The 22,445-nt window shown below is 43.2% G+C and overlaps 1 protein-coding gene across 1 annotated transcript in view; it reads right to left on the bottom strand.

The window, feature by feature from the left end:
* Nucleotides 1–254: 254 nt before the first annotated feature.
* Nucleotides 255–22,445, bottom strand: part of LOC148481346 (LHFPL tetraspan subfamily member 7 protein-like) — a 325,999-nt gene continuing 303,808 nt past the window's right edge. The window contains exon 3 of the mRNA XM_088453682.1: nt 255–924. Coding sequence (XP_088309808.1) covers nt 698–924 — 227 coding nt within the window. The 3' untranslated portion in view covers nt 255–697. The remainder of the gene's footprint in view (nt 925–22,445) is intronic.

The following is a 22,445-nucleotide window of genomic DNA, read 5'->3' on the forward strand; positions in this document are numbered from 1 at the left end:
TGACTTAATAAGTGCCTCAGACAATTTAATTTAACCACCTGTGCTCAACCATGGATATCTGTAAAGCCTGAGCTGTTAGGGAGCCTTGAGGACCGCGTTTAGGAACCTCTGGTTTAGAAGAAACAAAATAAAGCAATATGTTAGAACTATGAATCCTACCCATTTCATGAAATAGTAAATTTTATTGTAAATACAATCTTGTTACAAATTACAAAATAACTAGTGTTGTTATAAGCAGAGATTTATGTGTGTTGGTGTAAAATATGAGCTCATAAATGTAATAAGACATATACTGCATTGTGTGATATTGAGAGTAAAATCAACAAATTACTGTATATTCATGTAATATGGAGATATTGGACTTGGAAATTAATCTGAATGTAGCCATTGTATAAAAAAGATATCTGGCTTCCAGCACAGAATTTGTGTTACATTGGAAAGGAGATGATTAGGAGGTAGCTACCTTAAAAGAAAACCACACAAGGTACAGTATAGAGGAAAGATCAGGCAAACCAAGAAAACAGAGGGAAGTAATGTTACTTAATCCCAAGTCTCTTATTTTATCATGCTTCAGGAAGACGGTCAATGCAATATTTGATCTGATTTATATGTTCAGCCGCACAGCTACAAAGAGGTGCTCTAATACATTCTGTCCATCCATCTGAAGACAGAAACCATTTTCTGCAAAAATAAAATACTATAAAATCGTAGGCAGAGGGGTTGGGGATGTGTGTTCTTTTGGTGCATATTTAGCAAAGAATGGCAAAAACACAGATAACATGACCCCAACAATTGCAAGCATGTAGCCCCATCCAATTTGACAGTCTCCTGCATAGTATATACTTGAGTTTTCACAGTATCTTTTCACAGTAGTAGAATTGAGGCCGAAGGGATACACCAAGAGTCCAGAAGCCATAATGAACACTGCACGAAGAAAGAAGAAAAATATTTGATTATGGTCAGGTTCCATTCACAAGAGGTAGATCTAAATTAATGATACTTTTCAGGCATCTAAAGCAAAATGACTTAAATGTTGTTCACACACAGTAGTGGCAGACATTTTGTGGGTCGGGTTATTTTCTAAATACCAGACTTATGAGAGTGCAGACTAACAATCCAACAGGAACTAGTAACTTCATTGGGACATCAGGTGCCTCTGAGGTCACTATCTAGATTGCAGCCTATCTGCCAGATAACTGATAGCTCTCAGGGTATGCTGGGACTTGTAGTCTTACAACATCATAAGTAGTATGAAATCATTGAATATTTTTAATCTGCATCAAGTTTTTCTGCCAACAGTATAATTGGAGCTAGGAATGCTGTGTACAGTAGTATGTAACATGACAGGGCTTGTTTACTATCACAGCATTTATGGGCAAAATATCATTAGCTTTTATTAGAAGCCTGCAAATTAGACAATGAATGCAACTGCCAATTGGTAACTATAAATTACAATAGCAACCAATCAGCAATTAGCTTTAATTGATCTCCAAGGTTGACAGTAGAACATTGCCCTCTGCTAGTAAAATAAACTCTGACGAGAGCTAGAGGAGAACCTGCTAGTTAGGGTTTACAGTCTAGAAAAATGAACCAGAAACTGTCAGAATCTTAAGAATTCTTACAATTCAATAAAGTGACATGGCAGAAAATCTACAGGAATATTTAAGGTCTGTTCAGATGTGATTTTCGTTCCATGTTAATAAACAAATTTACCATTTAGGAAATGCATGTCATTTGCAATGGGTATATAGCTAATCAGGAGTGTATTAACTCTTCACAGCAGATACAGTTAAATAAGTCCACTTGCCAATTAATTACACAATTCTGAATTGAAACTGACACCCAGTAGGGTTAGTAAAATAAAAGTAATCTTTTTTCGATTCTTAGTAAAATAAAACAGAGCTTAGTGGCCCTGAATAACTGTCCTCACTGGACTTGTTTTCAGGATTTCTGCCTATGGAATTAGGTGAGATAATTAAAGACCAACCAAAATTAACTCATCTGTACATGAATTTAATTTTTTTAAAACATTACATGTTAGGGATGCTTGAGGATTGGAGTAGGAAACCCCTGCTCCAGAATAATACTACATTCACTGTCTGATGTATATAGGTTTTTTTTAAAGTCACTAGCAACTGCTGGTCAGGAATTTTTGCTAACATCGCCAGAAAAATGATTCATTTGTTAACAGCATATTACTCTGTGCAAGGCAAACACATAAAATACAGATGAAACTGAATTATTCAAAGAGAACCAAAGTCACAATCGGATGTGTAATCTGAAAGCAAATTTTATATTGCTGCACTGCAAGAGAAATCCACAGGGTGGCAGTAGAGTACAATAACAAAAATCACAGTTGCCGTAGTAGAAGCTAAAAAGGTACAGTTCTATCAATAGAGGTAATTTTTGAAGCTGTAAAAAATGGGGAGTCATGCAGAGTAAATTGTTTTTGTATACATCATGTACTTATTTTTGCGCAGTTTTACCCATTTACTGTGTTTTCTGTCATTACATGCTTAGGATGTGGGGGGGATCTTGAGGGTAATTATATTATACATATTACAATTTTGCCAAATGGAGATGTAAAAAAACCCATTAAACACACTATGTGCTACCTGTTACATAGGCTGTGCCAATATCAATTAACACTTATGAAACAAACTGAAAAGTTAATTTACTGAAAGTGCATGGGTAAAGGCAGGATTTTTAAAGGAGGGTTTACAAATCTTTGATCTTGGATTTTTTTGTGTGATAGCATTTGCCCACAGCGTCGCTCACTTAGATGACTGTTAATTCTAAGCAGGACTAATTTTACAAAGACAGTGGCATCTAATATTGTGATGTATATTTTATATTACAGACATTGATCACAAAATGTCTCTGTAAACAATAAGAATCCACCGTTTTCTATGTTTTTATGTAAACCACAAAATCCAATTCAAGGGGCAATCAATCTCACAGTCCAGTCTAAGGGCCTGATTCAGAGCCGAACGCTCTGACCAGAGCGCTCGCTCTGAATCAGGGCTCTCCTCCATGAAAATGGAGCGGCCTCCTGGCCGCTCGCATAGCTGTGGGTGACCACCCACAGCATATGCGAGCGTCCATGATGATGGTCGCGATGGTCTTGACCATCGGGCTTGCAACGGAGACCCTGCAGTAGGGTCTCGCTTCCGCAAGCCCTGGAGTGATTTTGGCTCTATCAGAGCCAAAATCACTCCCACTGACATCACTAGTGATGTCAGTGGGGCCGGCTTCAGACGGTAGGCGTTCCCATGGGAAAGCCTCCGTCTGGCAGGCACGCCACCGACACGCCCACCAAATTGGGCGTGCTGTCAATCAACATCGACAGCACGCCCCCTTTGGTGCGAGACCCGGAGCGATGGAGAGCTCGCCAGGTCTCGCGCATGCGCACGGCGGAGCTCCCTCCGTCGTGCGCATGCGCAGTGGGGGAACATCGACCCGCTTGCGAGCGTCCTGCGCTCGCGAGCGGGTCTGAATGACCCCCTAAGTTCATTGTAGTCAAACAAATTTTATCTTGTAGATCCCAAATCCGTTGATACTTAACCTATAGTAACATTGAAAGGACGCAAGTAACATGAGCAGTGTTTGGCCCCTTAAAAAGTGGGAGGCACTTATAGAAACCGTAATAATTCCTACACCGTTCACCTGATTTGGATGTAATTACCCTCAAATTAAATCTGAAAGTCTGCAGTTAAAGCACATCTTGTTTATTTCATTTCAAAGCCATTGTGGTTGTGAATAGAGGCCAAAATATGAAAATTCTGTCAATGTCCCAATATTTATGCACCTGACTGTATATACTGTATATATGTACACACACACACATTGAAGTGCCAAAAGTCATGGTATAGCAGTATGTAAAGGTAATGGTAGGTGGCGTCATCATACTGTGGCTTCTTAGAAATGCCCAGACCTGCATCAGTTGTAATCTAACAACCCGAGAGTCAGTTTAAGCACTGGCTAAGCTGCTTGTGGTAAGACTATGTGAATTATCGGAGTTCAAATGGGGCATAATAGTTGGTGCTCGATGGATGTGACATTCTATTTCTGAAGTTGTGCGGACAGTCAACATTCCTTGATCTACAGTATCACGTATGTACTGGGAATACCTCATGGAAGGCATTACCACCCACCGTGGACACCGCAGTGGCTGACCATGGGTGCTTAATGATCGTCACCAGCTCCTGGCCAGAATTGTCCATGGTAAAAAATAAGTGACACTGGCTCAAATCACATCCATATTCAATACAGGAGGTACCAGATGCATATCCAGCAAGTCAGTGTAGAGTTCTTTAGATTCCATGGGAGTTGGGAGCAGGAGACCCACCAGAGCACCCCTATTATCACTATGACACCGGATACAGCGCCTCACCTGGGCTTGTGATGTCACTAATTGTACCCTGGAACAGTGGCAACATGTGGTGTGGTCCAATGAGTCATGGTTCCAGACCGATTGTGATGATCCTTAGCCTGAAACCTGCCTGGGAAATGACCTACACAATGGTGAAAACCGCATCGCAATCGGTTCTGTGTATGTGGAGTTTATCGCAATTAGACAAACAAACAGACATTCTCATATATAAGATATATGGATAGATATATGCGCCTCCCTATGGCTCTTATCTCCTGCTCTCATTCTCACTTCCTCGCTTTATCAGACTTTGGACAGTCTCCACCCCTCAAGCACTCAAGGCTCACTACTTTATACAAGCCTATTAGCCATCATAACACTCTACTCGACTACCATCTCTCCCAGTTCACCTCCTAGATTGTAAGCCCTCACGGCAGGGTCCGCTGGAACTATCCCTGTCACCAATGCGCATCTGTTAACCTGTCTCCATTCTTCCCTCTGTTCCTGTTAGTACTGTATTATGGTTATCCATTTGTATTTTTTAAATATGTATGTACTTTTGTTTTCACTGTACAGTACTGTGGACACCTTGTTGTGACCTATAAATAATATATATATATTTTTTTTTTTTGTGACACCATTTACTATATTTAAATGGGAAATATATTCAGTCTCCAAGTGCCGCAGTCTTTTGTTACTTTATAAATATATATATTACATATCCAGTTTGGATCAAAGACATTGGCTAACCACCATTATACATCTCGTCTGTGATATCATCACAGTTACCAAGTGGTATTGTTTTTACTGGAACATTTCTTTTGTTTGCTTTCACCCTTCTTTTTTTTGGTCGAGGCACTATGTCTCAAATCACAACCACTGATGACAGCAGTGGGTTCAGTCGCATCAATCTACCTATAGGTGAAGTACTAAGGGCCTGATTCAGACCCACTCGCGAGCGGCTGTCCGCTCGCAAGTGGGTCGATGTTATGGACTGAGCATGCGCACGACGGAGGGAGCTCCGTCGTGCGCATGCGCCAGACGCGACGAGCGAAGGAAAGTCCTTCGCTCGTTGTGTCCGATCAAAGGGGGCGTGCTGTCAATGTTGATTGACAGCACGCCCCCTTTGGTGGGCGTGCCGGGGGCGTGCCTCCCTGACGGGGGCATTCCCACGGGAACGCCTCCCATCAGAAGCCGGCCCACTGACATCACTAGTGATGTCAGTGGGAGTGATTTTGGCTCTGATAGAGCCAAAATCACTCCGGAGCTTGCGGTTGAAAACCTCAACCGCAGGCTCCGGCTCGCAAATTCGATGGTCGCGATGGTCTCGACCATCGCGACCATCACAATGCACGCTCGTATAGCCTGTGGGTGGTGACCCACAGCTATACGAGCGTCCAGGAGGACGCTCCATGAAAATGGAGCCCGGCCCTCATTCAGAGCGTGCGCTCTGCTCAGAGCGTACGGCTCTGAATGAGGGCCTAAGTCTTTCTTAGAGTGAAACTCAAGCTATCCTCTTCAAAGAGAGATTTTAGGAAACTGCTGGAGTAACCTGTACAAGTGAACTATATAACAACTTGATTAAACGTAAGGAAAAGGAAATAGACTTTCTCCTACATGGGATAAACCCTGTCCGAATATATTCGGGCGAAGATTTTCCGCGGCTTCCGAGTCAAAAACACCCCTACTATAGGAAGCTAGAACGAGTTTTGTCGATGCTGGATTGCAGTGTTGAACAAATGCTCATTCAATTTGATGACTAGTTATTGAGGAAGCGTCACGGGAGTTAACCAACACACGTACTAAAATACAAGAATTTGAAGAGTTATATACGGCTTCGATCATATTGGACACCTCGACAGACTGGATACAGCAATTGACTCACCAAATAGCTACGTATAAAAAAGACCTTATAGCTTTTAAAAAGCAAAAGTTGGATAAAGTGAATCGGGACTATAGTGAACAACGGGTCTACAGGTAGCTTACCGGTTCAGGTGAACCGGATACAAGAATACAAAGAAATCGTTTCTTTAACCAACGCTGTGGCTTTACTATGAGTAACAACACCTATTCTTCTTCAAGTGAGGCTAACTCTTGCTTCCACAAGGGCCTCTGCTATTCAACAAAGGCCCCCTTTAAGGATCAATACCCGCAGAGGTAGCGGAGCTCAAGACGCCCCACGAGGAGGGGTGGACAAAGGCTTAGAAACAAGAAGACGGATAGACCCAGGAAAATGTAGTATTTAATCTTTCCCATCAAACACTATCTGTCCAGGAAAATGTATTACTTAACAAAGGACTATCTTTCATCCCGACAAATTCCTTTAAAACACTAGATTGGAAAGTGGATCAAAGTAGACTACACAGACAACTTAAATTATGTGAATTTTTCCAGGATCATGATTGGTTTCTCACATACACAGAACCCATTCAAAAAGAAATCCAGGTTTGAACCCCAATCACAAAACTCATCTATTATGGGGTTTATGAAAGTTCTAGACTATCAAGTTATGGAACAACAAAAACAGAACCATACATACAGTAATCTTACCAAATATGAATGGACTGCTGTAAAAAACCTAAGTAATTACAAGGACATAGCTATAAGACCCACCGACAAGGGCGGCGGTGTGGTGGTCCAAGATGTGGGCCAATATACGGAAGAACTGCTATCACAATTGTTGGTACAAGATGTGTATACAAAATTATCCTATAACCCCACTTCAGAATACAAACAAGAACTGGACACAATCCTTCAGGAAGCAGCACTTCACAAAATCATTGATAGCGACATTCTGGCGTTTTTGATGACAGAGGGCCTGATTCAGAGCCGCTCGTAAGCGGACGCTCGCTCGCTCCGAGCGATGTTCGCACATCTGCGCATGCGTATGGGTCATAATGCGCATGCGCCAACCAGTCATTGCGGTCGGAAATCGTGTGCTCGCAAAACAGCGAGGGCCTGCTAATTTAAGTGACAGAATGAGGCGTTTGTGGGTGGTAAAAGGGGAAGGTGCTTGAAAACGGGGAGTGGAGATCCGAACGCAGGCGTGCCAAACGGTCAAAACGGGCGTTTAATGGGTGTGCATAATTAACAAAGCAGCGACATCGACCACATCACTTGGTTGTCTTTTAGCCTGAACTGCTCGCAGCGATTGCGGGAAGTAAAACCTACCACAAGCACTGCGAGCAGTTCAGACGCTTTTCGATGTACTCGATTAATCTAATAAATGGCGGAGATGACTTATGATGCGAACGGCCAGGGGGCGTCTTTACAAAATAGCGAGCACATGTTTCGTTCGCTCGCTCAGACATAGAGGCGTCAACAGACCGCAAAGAGCGAGCGCTCAATTTAAATAGCCGGCCCCTTTTTCTGAACGACCGTTCGCAAATAGAGTCCGGCTCTGAATCAGGCCCAGAGTTCCCTAAGGTGCTGTTATTATATAGTCTAATAAAGATACACAAAAATGTAGATAAGCCGCCGGGTAGACCCATAATATCAGCCCGTGAGTCATTATACAGTAATATTTTGATATATTTGGATTACTATATACAACCATGTATCCAACATGAATTTACATATCTTAAAGACACAACATCCCTCTTAAATAAATTAGAGCAATTGGGTGATATACCAGACAATAGATGGCTGTGTACTCTTGATATCTCAAGTCTATATATGAGCATCCCTCATGAGGGAGGGTTACAAGCAACCAAAAATTGCTGGAAAATAATCAACACTATATGAGCCCTGAAATTGCCTTCTTTTTGAAGTTACTTGAATTAACCCTCAAGACAATATTTTTCTATTTCAACAGGCATTTCTATCTGCAGCGTACGAGGTGTGCGATGGTTTCGAACGTCGCACCCTCGTACATTAATGCCTATATGTTTGATATTGAACGAGATTTGTTCTTTAACCATGAAATAAGGGACAGAATACTGTTCTATTCACGATATATCGACGATAAATTGTTATTTTGGAAGGGCAATTATGACGACTTTGTGACCATTATGCTTGACATCAACAATTTGGACTGTCCTATCAAGTTTACCTACTCGATGAAGTTGGAGTCTATACCTTTTTTGGATGTTTTGATCTCAATAAATAACAACAAGATCACCACCACGATATATAATAAGACAACTGATCGCAACACATTGTTGCTAGCAAGTAGCCACCATCCACCCGCATTGAAAAAAGGATTACCATTTTCACAACTATTTCGGGTTAAACGGATCACTAACACTCCTATGGAATTAGAATCGAACATGCAAAAGATGTTGGATAAATTCAAGGATCGCGGATACTCAGAAGATATCCTTTCTGGTGCAAAACGCAAAGTAGATATGATTCCTTAGAGTGATACCCTGATAGAATCTAAGAATAAAAAGGGTCGCCCTGACACCATCAATCGGGTAAACAAATACAATAACTCGAACAGACACATACAGAAATCTATCAATACTTTCTGGCCCTTGCTACAACAGGACAAAGACCTCAGATGCTTTAAAAATAAAAGAATCGTGCATTGTTACCAAAGGGGACGTAATCTCCGGGACTGGTTGGTACTTTCGGACATTACAAACCATCTTAAAAGTAATTCACAGATTCATAAAAAAGTGGGGGTTGTTATCAATGTGTGGGCTGCACTACTTGCAGGCACATGATTAGCAATAGTTCTTTTTGTCACCCTCATACAGGTCTCAAACGTAATATCAATCATGTCCTTACTTGCACCAGTTCTTTTGTGGTTTACCTCATCAAATGCCCGTGCAGACTTGCTATGTTGGCAAAACCATGCGTTCATTTCATGAACGCATTGCATTACACAGAGCTGCCCTTAATGGAAAAATTTCCGATCAACTGTTAGCCAGGCACTTTTCAGAAGCCAGACATAGCCTTGCTAGCCTGAAACACATCCTGATAGACCATGTTCCGGAGAGTGTCCATGATGGAGATCGACACAAGAGACTTCTACAACTTGAATCCGGATGGATTTTTACTCTGGACACTGTTAAACCAAGAGGTCTCAATGAACAAATATCCTTCAATGCGTTCATATAGTTATTAGATATACCGATTATGTGTATGACTCCACATATACATTAGCGATCTATATTAGATAGTATGAGTTTATTGCTCCGTTACTCATTTATTCAGATACCCGCATTAATTTATAGTGATTCGGGATACCAATATGTTTTTTGTACCCACTGATCTAGTTTATTTATAGCTGTGCATTCATATCTGACTCTCTATGATTGAGTATACATTGAGTGGAGACACACTCTCCGATCCTATTATTTGTTTCTTATTTGTCCATTTGTGAATAGTGATGTTAGGTAGTATCCCAGTACTCTAATCTAGCTTCATTTATCTTGTTACTTTTGCATGACTTTACTACTTGATTCTCTATGTAATCGTATATGTGTTGTATGTTTTTTGATACTTTGTAGCTTGATACTATTTTTGCAGCGCAGTCACTTATTTTTGGTGGTGGGTATGTCACTTGATGTTGCGTCTCCGGAATGACTGGTTACTTCCGGTACACCTTCCCGGAAGTGGGTATATCGTAGACCTTTCGACGTGAGATGCAGAGTACACTGGGTGTGCATAAAGGTAAGACTATGTTGTTCTGTGCATTTTTATTCCTTGAAACAGGGTGAATAAACCCGAAATTTTGGATTACTACTGCCGTATGTGCTTACATTTATTCTACTTACGCTAGTCCCAGGATGCCTCCTGTTCTGCATATTTGTACTCGTTACTTGGGTAGTTGGCACCCGGGCAAGTTATACTATTATTGGGAGTGCCGGTTAATGATACTGGATTTAAACCTCTATACGCTCCTGCCTATACCTTCTAAATCCTGCCTATACCTTCTAGAATTGTCGCTATTTGCGTACGCAGTCATAGAGTAAATAAATGCCTTCAGACCTTGAAATGTGTTTCTAACGCACAAAGGTTATTATTCAACATAAAAACAGTAGGTTACACGCTGTGATCGAAAGACAATTTAGCGCAAAGAAATCATACAGACCCAAGGTACAGTTATTACATACGCAAGCGCTCTGGGACCAGTTAGCGGCATCAACAAGAAACCTCCGTCATCAGCATCAGCAAGAAGACTCCAGATTGGGGTCTGAACGCACATATATACCTTTACAGGGATAAGCAATACAATAGGCAAGTTTGGCATGATTCCATTGGTTCTCCGTCACGGTGCTTCTGTTACAGGACATTTAACAGGTCGATTCAAATGGACACAGGTCAGCCTCCAACAGCCTTTTGTCTCCTTTTTCCCGCCGCATGCAAATCTAAGCTGCTAACATTACATAGTACATTTTAGTGTTTTTAGTCTCTACAGTCCATAAGTTGCGAACGCATGTTGCGATCTTCTCACCGATGACACCGGAAAGCTGTTGAGACAGAGTAGATCAGTACAACATCAAACACGGTTTGCTTATCATGTACTAAACCTTAGATATCAAATAGGCTTTATTTACACAACATTAGTAATAAATGAATAAACCTTGAATATTACACTTTGAAGCTATGGAACCTTTTATGTGAGTGTGCAGTGTGTAAGTATTAGGGGTTTGAGAAAAGACGCTAGTTAGATTTATGTAGTGAGGACTTTTAACCTAGGGAAGGTGCGTACGCATGAAGCTAATAAACAGCGTCCGTACGTGGGGTATTATGCATTCGCTAATGTGCGTATTTTTAATGTGTGTATGGGGTATGGTGAAATATGCGATTGCATGATGCTAATAATAGCATCGCCATATGTACTTAAGTGTGAGTTTCTCTAAAATGGCGCTGGGCGGCCATTCGCAAAATGGCGTCGTGCAGATCTCATTTTTAAGGTGGTGTCTTGTGGCCATTCGCAAGATGGCGTCGTTCCAATCTAATTTTAAACTGATTTTTGTCTTACAATTATCCAGCTTCGACAGTCCACCCTTTGATAGCAACCAACATGCTATCATATACTGGTCTTAAAATTAATTTAGGCTTACATTATGACATATCATTTTAATGTTATATTATGGGATGGCACAAGGTGGTTCTTAATCCATCAATAATGTGTCTCTAGGAGGGGACATAAAACTACGCTTATACGAACACCGCGGATCCTGGGAGATCATGGGAAAGATGTGGGGATGCACCTATCCTATAAAGGAAGTCTTGAGGGGGAAGAGGAACTGACATTATTTTAAGGTGTTCAAAAATAAAATTTTAATAAAACACTTTCTGCATGTCTAAATATAATACACTATACGATGGTATTTCCTAGTTCAGGGTTGTAATGCAGTTTTACATTTACCTCAGTATTCATATTGTCATTACTAATCACCATCATAATTTCGTTCTTTCGGTTTACCTTATTTTTACATCTTCCACACTTCAACACAGTAGGAACACACTTGACACATATGCCAATTACTATGATGACAACCAGTATGAGGATCAGGAGTTTACCTATGCTTGCGATCATTTCCTGGACCCACTCTCCTAGACCTGAGAACCATTTCACTGGGTTCAGCCATGAAACCCATTCCTCTACCTTCTCCTCTACTTCAGCCACTGAATCATTATGGTTCTTCTGAAATTCCCATTTTAACTGCCGAATTTCATCCATCTTCCGGTCTATCACCTCCTTGGGGTCGTTGGTATCATTCGTGACATATGTGCAACACTTCACTCCAAATTGGGTGGCCAAAGTTACGCAGTACCCCCCAGTGACAGCTGTTAAGTAATTTAACACTAGTCTGTGTTGCACCAGTTCTTTCTTGTACGCTTGCAATTTCCTACCTGTATACCTGAAGGTGTCATCATACATCTCGTGATATTATCTATCAATTTCGCAAGATCTTGGATATATCTAAAATTTAGTGTACCGCGAGCGAGCCTGGTGGGATCCAATGCTACTAAAACTTGAAAGCCAGTTGTCTCACTAATTAACTGAGTGGCTTTATGCACATCACCAGGTATCATATTTCTTTTGCCTCTGTGTTCATACTGTGTGTAAAGATATGGTGATGGTGTGTTTTTATGAATACCAAGCATTTCATCATGTGTGAGGGTTATAACCTCTGGGACTACTCTTCCCAGGTAACACAAACCTTTAGAACTCAGAGAGAGCCACTTATACGCTTTCCTTCCACATATAAAATATACATCATCAGGGAGAACATAAGGAATAGTATGCATCATTATCATTAAACACATTTCCCTTGCAAATAATCCTATCTCAGGTTCTCCCATCTGGTACATGCAAGTTTCTGGTTGTATTATCTTAGCACAATATCCGTCTGGTACCTTACCAATCATTTCTTTGGTGGAACTTAGTGTATACTGATACCTAAAGTGTCTCCCATTAGATCTAACTGAGCGTAACAGATAATAATTCATAGGCTCATTATCAGCTCTCAGTGAGAAGGTCATCGGCTGGTTATTCCCCGTCACTTCCCAGCTACCTGGTTTATTGGGGTTGGTTATGTTTAAACACAAAAGTGATCTATCTACTTGGAATTGATGGAGTCTGAAATGAGGCGAATTGGATGAGAGGAATTTTCCATCCAACGTTTTCCCTTTTTGTAATTCTAAAATTTCCATACTATTCAGCGGATATGGCACCAACCCTACATTATGCTGTCCCTGTGGCACGTGTAAACAAACCCAACAATCAGTCTGATTTAAAACTTTGCCTACCATGCTATGATAATCCTCTAAAGGATGCCCACCCCAGTGCGGGTTATATTTAGGCTGGCACTGTTGGATACATTTCTCATCAACTAGGGACCCACGAAGCTCGCAAATACAGGAATCTTCAGACGATAAACCTCCACACCGTCCCCGAGTATTCGGAATAGCAGATCTCTTAACAATTACAGTACTAAGATTAGTCAGACACTCCCCTGATTGGCATAGCACTCCTACTCTTGACTCCACTCCATCAGCACTGCCATCAGCTCCCATCTCCTCTATTGGTCCTCCGTCACAGAAACCATATATCCCCGAGCAAACCAGGATGATGGAAACTCTGGAAGAGAATATGAAAATGAACACAGCAGACCAGTCCATCACCGCAGCAAGGACCTGCAAATTTCTTTAGCTCAGGTATCTCACTACAACCTTTTAATCCTCCCGGAACAAGCTCGTGATCGACAGGTCCACGTTATCAGCCTTGTCTCTGCCTTGTTTCTGTACTGGTTGGTTGAGCTTTTTGCAGTGAGTGGAATGGACCCAGGTATCTCTCTCGGCCACCTTCAAAGATGTGGTACTCGTCAGCAACACCTGATATGGACCCTCCCAATGATCAGTCAAACAACCTGAGCGTAGAAAAATTTGGATCATAACAAATTCTCCAGGTTTGACATCATGACAGTTTGCATCAGACATCTTTGTGAGACACTGCACAGTAACCTCATTATCATATTTTCACATGAGGCTGCCTGTCAAACAGTATCTCAAAGGGGGACAGATAAAAAAAAAAAAGAGAGACGGTCTGGGGTGATCTTGATATTATTAATACCCACCAACTTACACATGTTTGTTTTTAAAGACATCACCTGTGAAATGAGTATCCCTATACTATAGGGATACCGTATATGCATACAACCTTCTGTACAATTAAACCCTGTTATTAATAGCTACTGCTCTAGGTAGTGTCTTAGCCCCTGGGTTTGGACAGTTTCCCAAGTACTTGACCTTAGCCTGACATGGCTGCAATTTGTCCTTAGCAACCATGTGTCCTGTGTGTGAGAGATGAAGCACAACAGTTTAGTATAATTTAAACACGGCATAAATGAAACAGGGCACAACAATAAAACGTCCACATATTGTATCAAATAAGGCCTGAGAGAAGATACTGGGGTTGTCTATGAACCCATGGGACACTCGTGTCCATGTGTGGTGTACACCTCCCCCTATGTGAAAGCAAAGAGGTACTGACAGTCAGGGTGTTATGACACAGGGAAAAAAGCAGAACAGAAATTGGATATCAGTTACATTAATTACCACTACCAGTTTTGTTCTAGTACTTCCCGTCAACCTGTCTATCTGTAGACCACAGGTATGACCCGACCCCTAGCGTTAGCTCCCACTCCCCAATAAAGCATTAACAGCACAATTGGAGCTGGTGCCTATTGGACATTTGCTGGTCTCTGTGTATATCCTTTATGGGGATATCCAGGTACTTCCCTGGTTAGGGGGTCCTACCCTCTTTGCCGTACAGTTCTTACTTACATGTCCTGGCTGGTTGCAATTAAAACACTTTCGTGGGTGGGGTGGATGAAAGATTGTTGTGTGGGTTGAGCAGGAGGGAAAGGTGGTGGGTAAGGATATTGAGGGAGAGGATAGTACGGGAATTGTGGTTTTGTGTGATAAGTGGGGTAGGGCTGTGTTTGCGGTGGTGTAGGATTAGTGAGGACATATAACTGTTCAGGTGCGGTAGTGGATGCAGGTGTGTCTGCTGGCTGTGATGTTATCGTCATTCCTTCTAGAGCTTGAATACTGACAGCCATTAGTTTCTCGCTCTGGGTCTCTCTTTTGAGAGATGTTCTTGTCATGTTTAATTGCGGATTCTATGAGGGTGTCTACAGTGACTCCCCTCCAGCCAGGCTGTGAGGTCTGAACCCGGGTCTTTAGGTCTTCTTTAAGACCATCCATGAGTACAGTGACAATCATTCCCCTGTGGTGAGTGCTATCTTTAATATCTTCTAACCCAGTGTACTGGGTGATAGCCTGCAGAGCCCGGTTACAATAATCTTCTGCATATTCACTCTCTTTCTGTTTTTTGGTGAAAATTTTGCTCCAGTTAACTACTACTAGAAAATATACACCCAATTGAGTTATAATGTGGGAAATATTACCTTGATTAACTTCGTCTGTTAAGGGAACATTTCCATCCAATACACAATCCGTGATCAATTTTGTCACGTCGTTATTACGTGGTAGACAGGCCCTTAACACCACTCACCAATCTTTGTTGGTTGGCTGTTGAGAACTACCCACATTTCTCAAAAATCTTTGACATTTTGCTAATTCCTTTTTGGGATCGGGGAAATAATTTATTATGGAATTTAGGGCCTGATTCAGAGCCGCTCGTAAGCGGCCGCTCGTTCGCTCCGAGCGATGTTCGCATATCTGCGCATGCGTACGGGTCGTAATGCGCATGCGCCAACCAGTCAGTGCGGTCGGAAAACGTGTTTGCAAAATAGCGAGTGCCTGCTAATTTGAGTGACAGGATGAGGCGTTTGTGGGTGGTAACAGGGGAAGGTGCTTGAAAACGGGGAGTGGTTGTTTCTTAGCCTGAACTGTTCGCATGATTGCGGTAGGAAAATCCAACCACAAGCACTGCGAGCAGTTCAGACGCCTTACGATGTACTCGATTAATCTAATAAATAGCGGAGATGACGTATGATGCGAGCGGCCAGGGGGCGTCTTTACAAAATAGCGAGCGCATGTTTCGTTCGCTCGCTCAGACATAGAGGCGTCAACAGACCGCAAAGAGCGAGCGCTCAATTTAAATAGCCGGCCCCTTTTTCTGAACGAGCGAGCGCAAATAGCGTCCGGCTCTGAATCAGGCCCTTAGTTCCGCTCTTGTCCAAGGACAATGCATTACTACTTCCCTTGTGGGCACTACTCCGTTCGCATCCGCATTCCCATTCGGAAAAGTTATTGTCCGGATGGGATGCAGACCGCACTGCTACTTTTTAACTCATTACCTGGCTGGGGGTTTAGTCTGTTACTGCAACGTATAGGGTTAACAACTTCCTCTATGGGTGCAGTGGATGTTAACACTTACTGTACTATCACTGATGCAGATGGCGGCACCACTTGTGATTGTCGTGGTGGAGCATCTAACATGTGTACAGCATGGGAAATGGCAGACATAACAATAGCCTCATCATTCACATCATAAACATTTTCCTTATGGTACTTAAGAGAGGGTACAAATTACTTGTTACATTTTTATGGGTTTTTTTCAATAACTGCACCTGCACCCCCATCTGTGGCGGTGGTGCACATGAACCACTTGCAATACCTTCCACAACGCTACCTTGCTGCACATGCGTGCCATTTCGCGGCTCACACGTATTGCAATTTAGCGCTGCGGGTGTACTCTCTGGTCATGCGTTCGCAATGCTAGTTGTCGTTGCTTGCACACCTTTAAGCCACGCATCCCCTTCATGCTGCCATAATTTTAAACATTCGTTATATTTTACCTTTTTCACTCGAGAACGCACCAGACTGATGTGATCTCGGATATTGTTCAATACATCCTTATTAAAGCTACCAATTCTGGGAAACGATCTAACACTCTTCGTCATCATTTTACACCATATATCGCAGTACCTGCTACCATAAACACCATACTTAGCATGCATAATCCAGTGTGCCGACCCAAGCGGCGCCTCACACAGCAGCACATAATTGTCTAACATCTCTACAGTTTGCGTGGCTCCCATCCTGGGAGAACCCTACGTTTTTCAATAAAGATTTAAACTGGTGAAAGACAGTCAAGATACTTTCACTTACCTGCCGACGTCTTGAAAAAAGGGTGTATCCACAAACCCTATGGAGGACATCTAGACGCCTCCACTCATCTATGGAAGAAAGGCCGCTTCCACTCAGAAATCCCTTTTTGACTACATTTCAACCGCTAGGGGCAATATATACCGTTTGTTTTCCAGTTGATTTCGTCCACCCTCTCACCAGTTCACAATCACAGTTTAGCCCGAAACTATAAGGTTCAATTATAGTGCTCAAATAAGCCTAACCGATTACTGAGTACTATAATCACACTGGGAGCCGAACCCTAACAAAAATAACAACCCATACACCTGCCTTGTGTAAAGTAAACGGTAAGCTGCTACCGAGTCACTAGGCCGTTCGTTACGCCTAGCACTTAAGGGTCCTATGATATCCTTAACATTTAGGTCCCGTGTTACACCCTAAACAAATACTCACAGTTACACACTTTTTTCCTGCGCAGAAAAATATACATTAACCCAGTTATTGGCAACAATTGATAATGTAATCTCAACGGCTTTGTTTAAAACATGTGGCAGCAAGACCGGCAATACTTATACGCTATTGTGCGACTAGTCGCATACATAATAATGCGACTACTACACAACCGTATTATGACTCTTAAGTTATATTACAACTTAGCTGCGTACGCAAAAATGCGACTTCGCTGCATATGCAATGATACAACTCAGCTGCGTACGCAATAATGTGACTTCCCCCTTTTTAACACACAAAACAAAAAAAAGGAAAAACCTATCAATGAAGGAAAACAAACTTTTTCCTCCCCCGTCCCTGGATTCTTAATCAGCGCTCCTGAAGTCACAATAACCGGTAACGCACTCTCAGCAACAACGGTGGTAACAGATTCCGAATGCACAATGCGTTCTCCTGTCAGGCGCCTCCACCCTTTTGCTGGGAGTTCGATACCGAGTGTTACAGACCAGTTGCGTGATTACACTGCGAGCCCCCAACTAACGATACTGGATTTAAATCCCTATACGCTCCTGCCTATACCTTCTGAATCCTGCCTATACCTTCTAGAATTGTCGCTATTTGCATACGCAGTCATACAGTAAATAAATGCCTTCAGACCTTGAAATGTGTTTCCAACGCACAAAGGATATTCAACATAAAAACAGTAGGTTACACGCTGTGACCTAAAGACAATTTAGCGCAAAGAAATCATACAGACCCAAGGTACAGTTATTACATACGCACGCGCTCTGGGACCAGTTAGCGGCATCAACAAGAAACCTCCGTCATCAGCAAGAAGACTCCAGATTGGGGTCTGAATGCACATATATACCCTTACAGGGATAAGCAATACAATAGGCAAGTTTGGCATGATTCCATTAGTTCTACGTCACAGTGCTTCTGTTATAGGACATTTAACAGGTCGATTCAAATGGACACAGGTCAGCCTCCAACAGCCTTTATTCTCCTTTTTCCCACAGCATGCAAATCTAAGCTGCTAACATTACATAGTACATTTTAGTGTGTTAACTCTCTACAGTCCATGAGTTGCGAACGCCGGAAAGCTGTTGAGACAGAGTAGATCAGTACACATAAAGTGTGTATGGTGAAATATGCGATCGCATGATGCTAATAATAGCATCGCCATATGTACTTAAGTGTGAGTTTCTCTAAAATGGCGCTGGGCAGCCATTCGCAAAATGGTGTCGTGCAGATCTAATTTTTAAGATGGTGTCTTGTGGCCATTCGCAAGATGGCGTCGTTCCAATCTAATTTTAAACTGATTTTTGTCTCAGCCAATTATCCAGCTTCGACACGGTCTATGGATTTGTGTATATATATATATATATATATATATATATATATATATATATTAGGGGTGTGCACCGGCCACGTTTTGTGTTTTGGTTTTGGATCTGGATCTTTCTTCGTGTTTTGGATCTGGATTGGTTTTGCCAAAACCACCCTTCCGTGTTTTGGGTTCTGGGTTTTGTGTTTTGGATCTGTATTTTTTTTTAAAAAAGCATAAAAACAGCTAAAATCACAGAATTTGTAGGTTTTTCTGCTCCTATGCTATTATTAACCTCAATAACCTTAATTTCCACTCATTTCCAGTCTATTCTGAACACCTCACACCTCACAATAGTGTTTTTATGTCCAAAACGTTGCACCGAGGTAGCTGGATGACTATGCTAAGCGACACGAGTGGGCGGCACAAACACGTGACCCATCTAGGCGTGAAACTGCAGTGGCAGACAGGATGGCAGTTTGAAAAACTAGGCCCCAAACTGTACATAATGCAAAGAAAAAAAAGAGGTGCAAGATGGAATTGTCCTTGGGCCCTCCCACCCACCCTTATGTTGTATAAACAGGACATGCACACTTTAACAAACCAATCATTTCAGCGCCAGGGTCTGCCACACAACTGTGGCTGAAATGATTGGTTCGTTTGGGCCCCCACAAAACAAGCTGGCAATTAATGTGTCCCTGCACAAACTGGCTCTATGGAGGCAAGATGTCATCCTCATCCTCATCCACCGATTCCTCACCCTCTTCAGTGTGTACATCCTCATCCTCACAAAGTATTAACTCGTCCCCACTTGAATCCACCACCACAGGTCCCTCTGTACCTTCTGGAGGCTGGTCTCCCTGGAAGAGCTGATAATTCATTTTGATGAACATCATCTTCTCCACATTCTGTGGAAGCAACCTCCTACGCCTTTCGCTGACAAGGTTCCCGGCTGCACTAAACACTCTTTCGGAGTACACACTGGAGGGGGGGCAACTCAGGTAAAATAGAGCCAGTTTGTACAGGGGCCTCCAAATTGCCTCTTTTTCCTGCCAGTACAGGTATGGACTGTCTGCCATGCCTACTTGGATGCTGTCACCGATGTAATCCTCCACCATTCTGTCAATGGTGACAGTATCATATGCAGTGACAGTAGACATGTCAGAAATTGTTGCCAGGTCCTTCAGTCCGGACCAGATGTCCAAACTTGGTCCTGCCTGCCCTGCATCACCGCCAGCGGGTTGCTTAGGATACCTAAGTTTTTTCCTGGCAGCCCCAGTTGCAGGAGAAAATGAAGAAGGAGCCGTTGACGTGTCACGTTCCGCTTCAGCTGACAGTGTGTTCACCAGCAGGTCTTTGCACCTCTGCAGGCTTGTGTCGGCCGGAAAGAGAGACACCACATAGGCTTTAAACCTAGGATCGAGCACGGTGGCCAAAACGTAGTGGTCTGATTTCAACAGATTGACCACCCTGGAATCCTGGCAAAGCGAATGAAGGGCTTCATCCACAAGTCCCACATGCCGAGCGGAATCGCTCCGTCTTAGCTCCTCCTTCACTTTCTCCAGCTGCTTCTGCAAAAGCCTGATGAGGGGAATGACCTGACTCAAGCTGGCAGTGTCTGAACTGACTTCACGTGTGGCAAGTTCGAAGGGCTGGAGAACCTTGCACAACACGGAAATCATTCTCCACTGCGCTTGAGTCAGGTGCATACCCCCTCCTTTGCCTATGTCATAGGTGGATGTATAGGCTTGTATGGCCTTTTGCTGCTCCTCCATCCTCTGAAGCATATAGAGGGTTGAGTTCCACCGCGTCACAACCTCTTGCTTCAGGTGATGGCGGGGCAGCTTCAAGAGTGTTTGCTGGCGCTCCAGTCTTCGGCACGCAGTCGCTGAATGGCGAAAGTGGCCAGAAATTTTTCGGGCCACCCAAAGCGTCTCCTGCACGCCCCTGTCGCTTTTCAGAAAATTCTGCACCACCAAGTTTATTGTGTGAGCAAAACATGGGACGTGCTGGAATTTGCCCAGATGTAATGCCCGCACAATATTGGTGGCATTGTCAGATATCACAAATCCCCAGGAGAGTCTAAGTGGGGTAAGCCACTGGGCGATGATTTCCCTCAGTTTCTCTAAGAGGTTGTCGGCGGTGTGCCTCTTACTGAAACCGGTGATACACAGCGTAGCCTGCCTTGTAACGAGCTGGCATTTCTGAGATGCTGCTACTGGTGACGCTGCTGCTGTTGCTGTGTAAGGTGATACATCTACCCAGTGGGCTGTCACAGTCATATAGTCCTTAGTCTGCCCTGTTCCACTTGTCCACATGTCCGTGGTTAAGTGGACATTGTGTACAACGGCATTTTTCAGGACACTGAGGACACTTTTTCTGACGTTTCTGTACAGTCTCGGTATCGCCTGCCTAGTGAAGTGGAATCTAGACGGGATTTGGAACCGGGGACACACTACCTCCATCAATTGTCTAAATCCCACTGCACTAATGGCGGATACCGGACGCACGTCTAACACCAACATAGCAGTCAAGGCCTCAGTTATACGTTTTGCTTCAGGATGACTGCTGTCGTACTTCATCCTCCTCGCTAAGGACTGTTGGAGGGTCAATTGTTTAGTAAAAGTAGTGGTGTTCCTACTTCCTCTCTGGGATGATGAACGACTCCCAGCAGCAGCAACAGCAGCAGCGGCAGCAGTAGGCGTAGCAATGCAGGATCCTCCAGAGGAATCCCGGATAGGAGAGTCAGTCATGCCAGTGACATGGCCTGCAGGACTACTTCCGATCCTGACTAAGGAGGAAATTGACGAGGAGGGAGTTGACGGTGTGGTTTGCAGGCGCTTGGATACAACAGGACAACGGGATTTAGGTGTCCCTGGACTGCTTACGGTCTTAGCCAAAGTTTCTGAACTTGACAGTAACTTTTTATGAACGCGCTGCAGGTGCCGTATAAGGGAGGATGTTCCTAGGTGGTTGACGTCCCTACCCCTACTTATTTCACCTTTACATATGGTACATATGGCAAGACAGTTGTTGTCCGGATTTGGATAGAAATATTGCCAGACCAAAGAGGTGGAATGTTTGGTCTTCTGCCCAGGCATGACCGTGATGGGCTTTTTCATCCCACGGACAACAACTGTCTCCCCCGGAGCCTGATTTAAACAAACCACATCACCATCAGAATCCTCCTCGCCAACTTCCTCCTCAGCGCCAGCTACACCAGTATCCTCATCCTGTTGTACTTCAACAGTGACATCGTCAATTTGCATATCAGCAAGTGGACTGTGGGTGCTCCTTTCAGCACTTGCAGGGGGCGTGCAAATGGTGGAAAGAGCCACCTCTTCCCGTCCAGTGCTGGGAAGGTCAGGCATCGCAACCACCACCACACTTGGACTCTCCTTGGGGATTTGTGATATCTTCTTAGAAAGCACAGTTCTTCGCTGTGCTTTTGCCAGCTTAACTCTTTTGATTTTTTTAGTGGGAGGAGGGCTTCCATCGTCATGTGAAGCTGAACCACTAGTCATGAACATACTAGGGATCGACCTTAGCCGTTCCTTGCCACTCCGTGTCGTAAATGGCATATTGGCAAGTTTACGTTTCTCTTCAGCTGATTTAAATGTCTTTTTCAAGGTCATTTTCCTGAACTTTGCCATTTGGGATTGTATGTGCCCTCTACTATGACATTGGGCATCGGCCTTGGCAGACGACGTTGATGGCATGTTATCGTCTATGTCATGACTAGTGGCAGCAGCTTCAGCACTAGGAGGAAGTGGT

The sequence above is a fragment of the Taudactylus pleione genome, unplaced genomic scaffold (assembly GCF_031769625.1).
Source record: "Taudactylus pleione unplaced genomic scaffold, aTauple2 ptg000585l, whole genome shotgun sequence".
Lineage (NCBI taxonomy): Eukaryota > Metazoa > Chordata > Amphibia > Anura > Myobatrachidae > Taudactylus > Taudactylus pleione.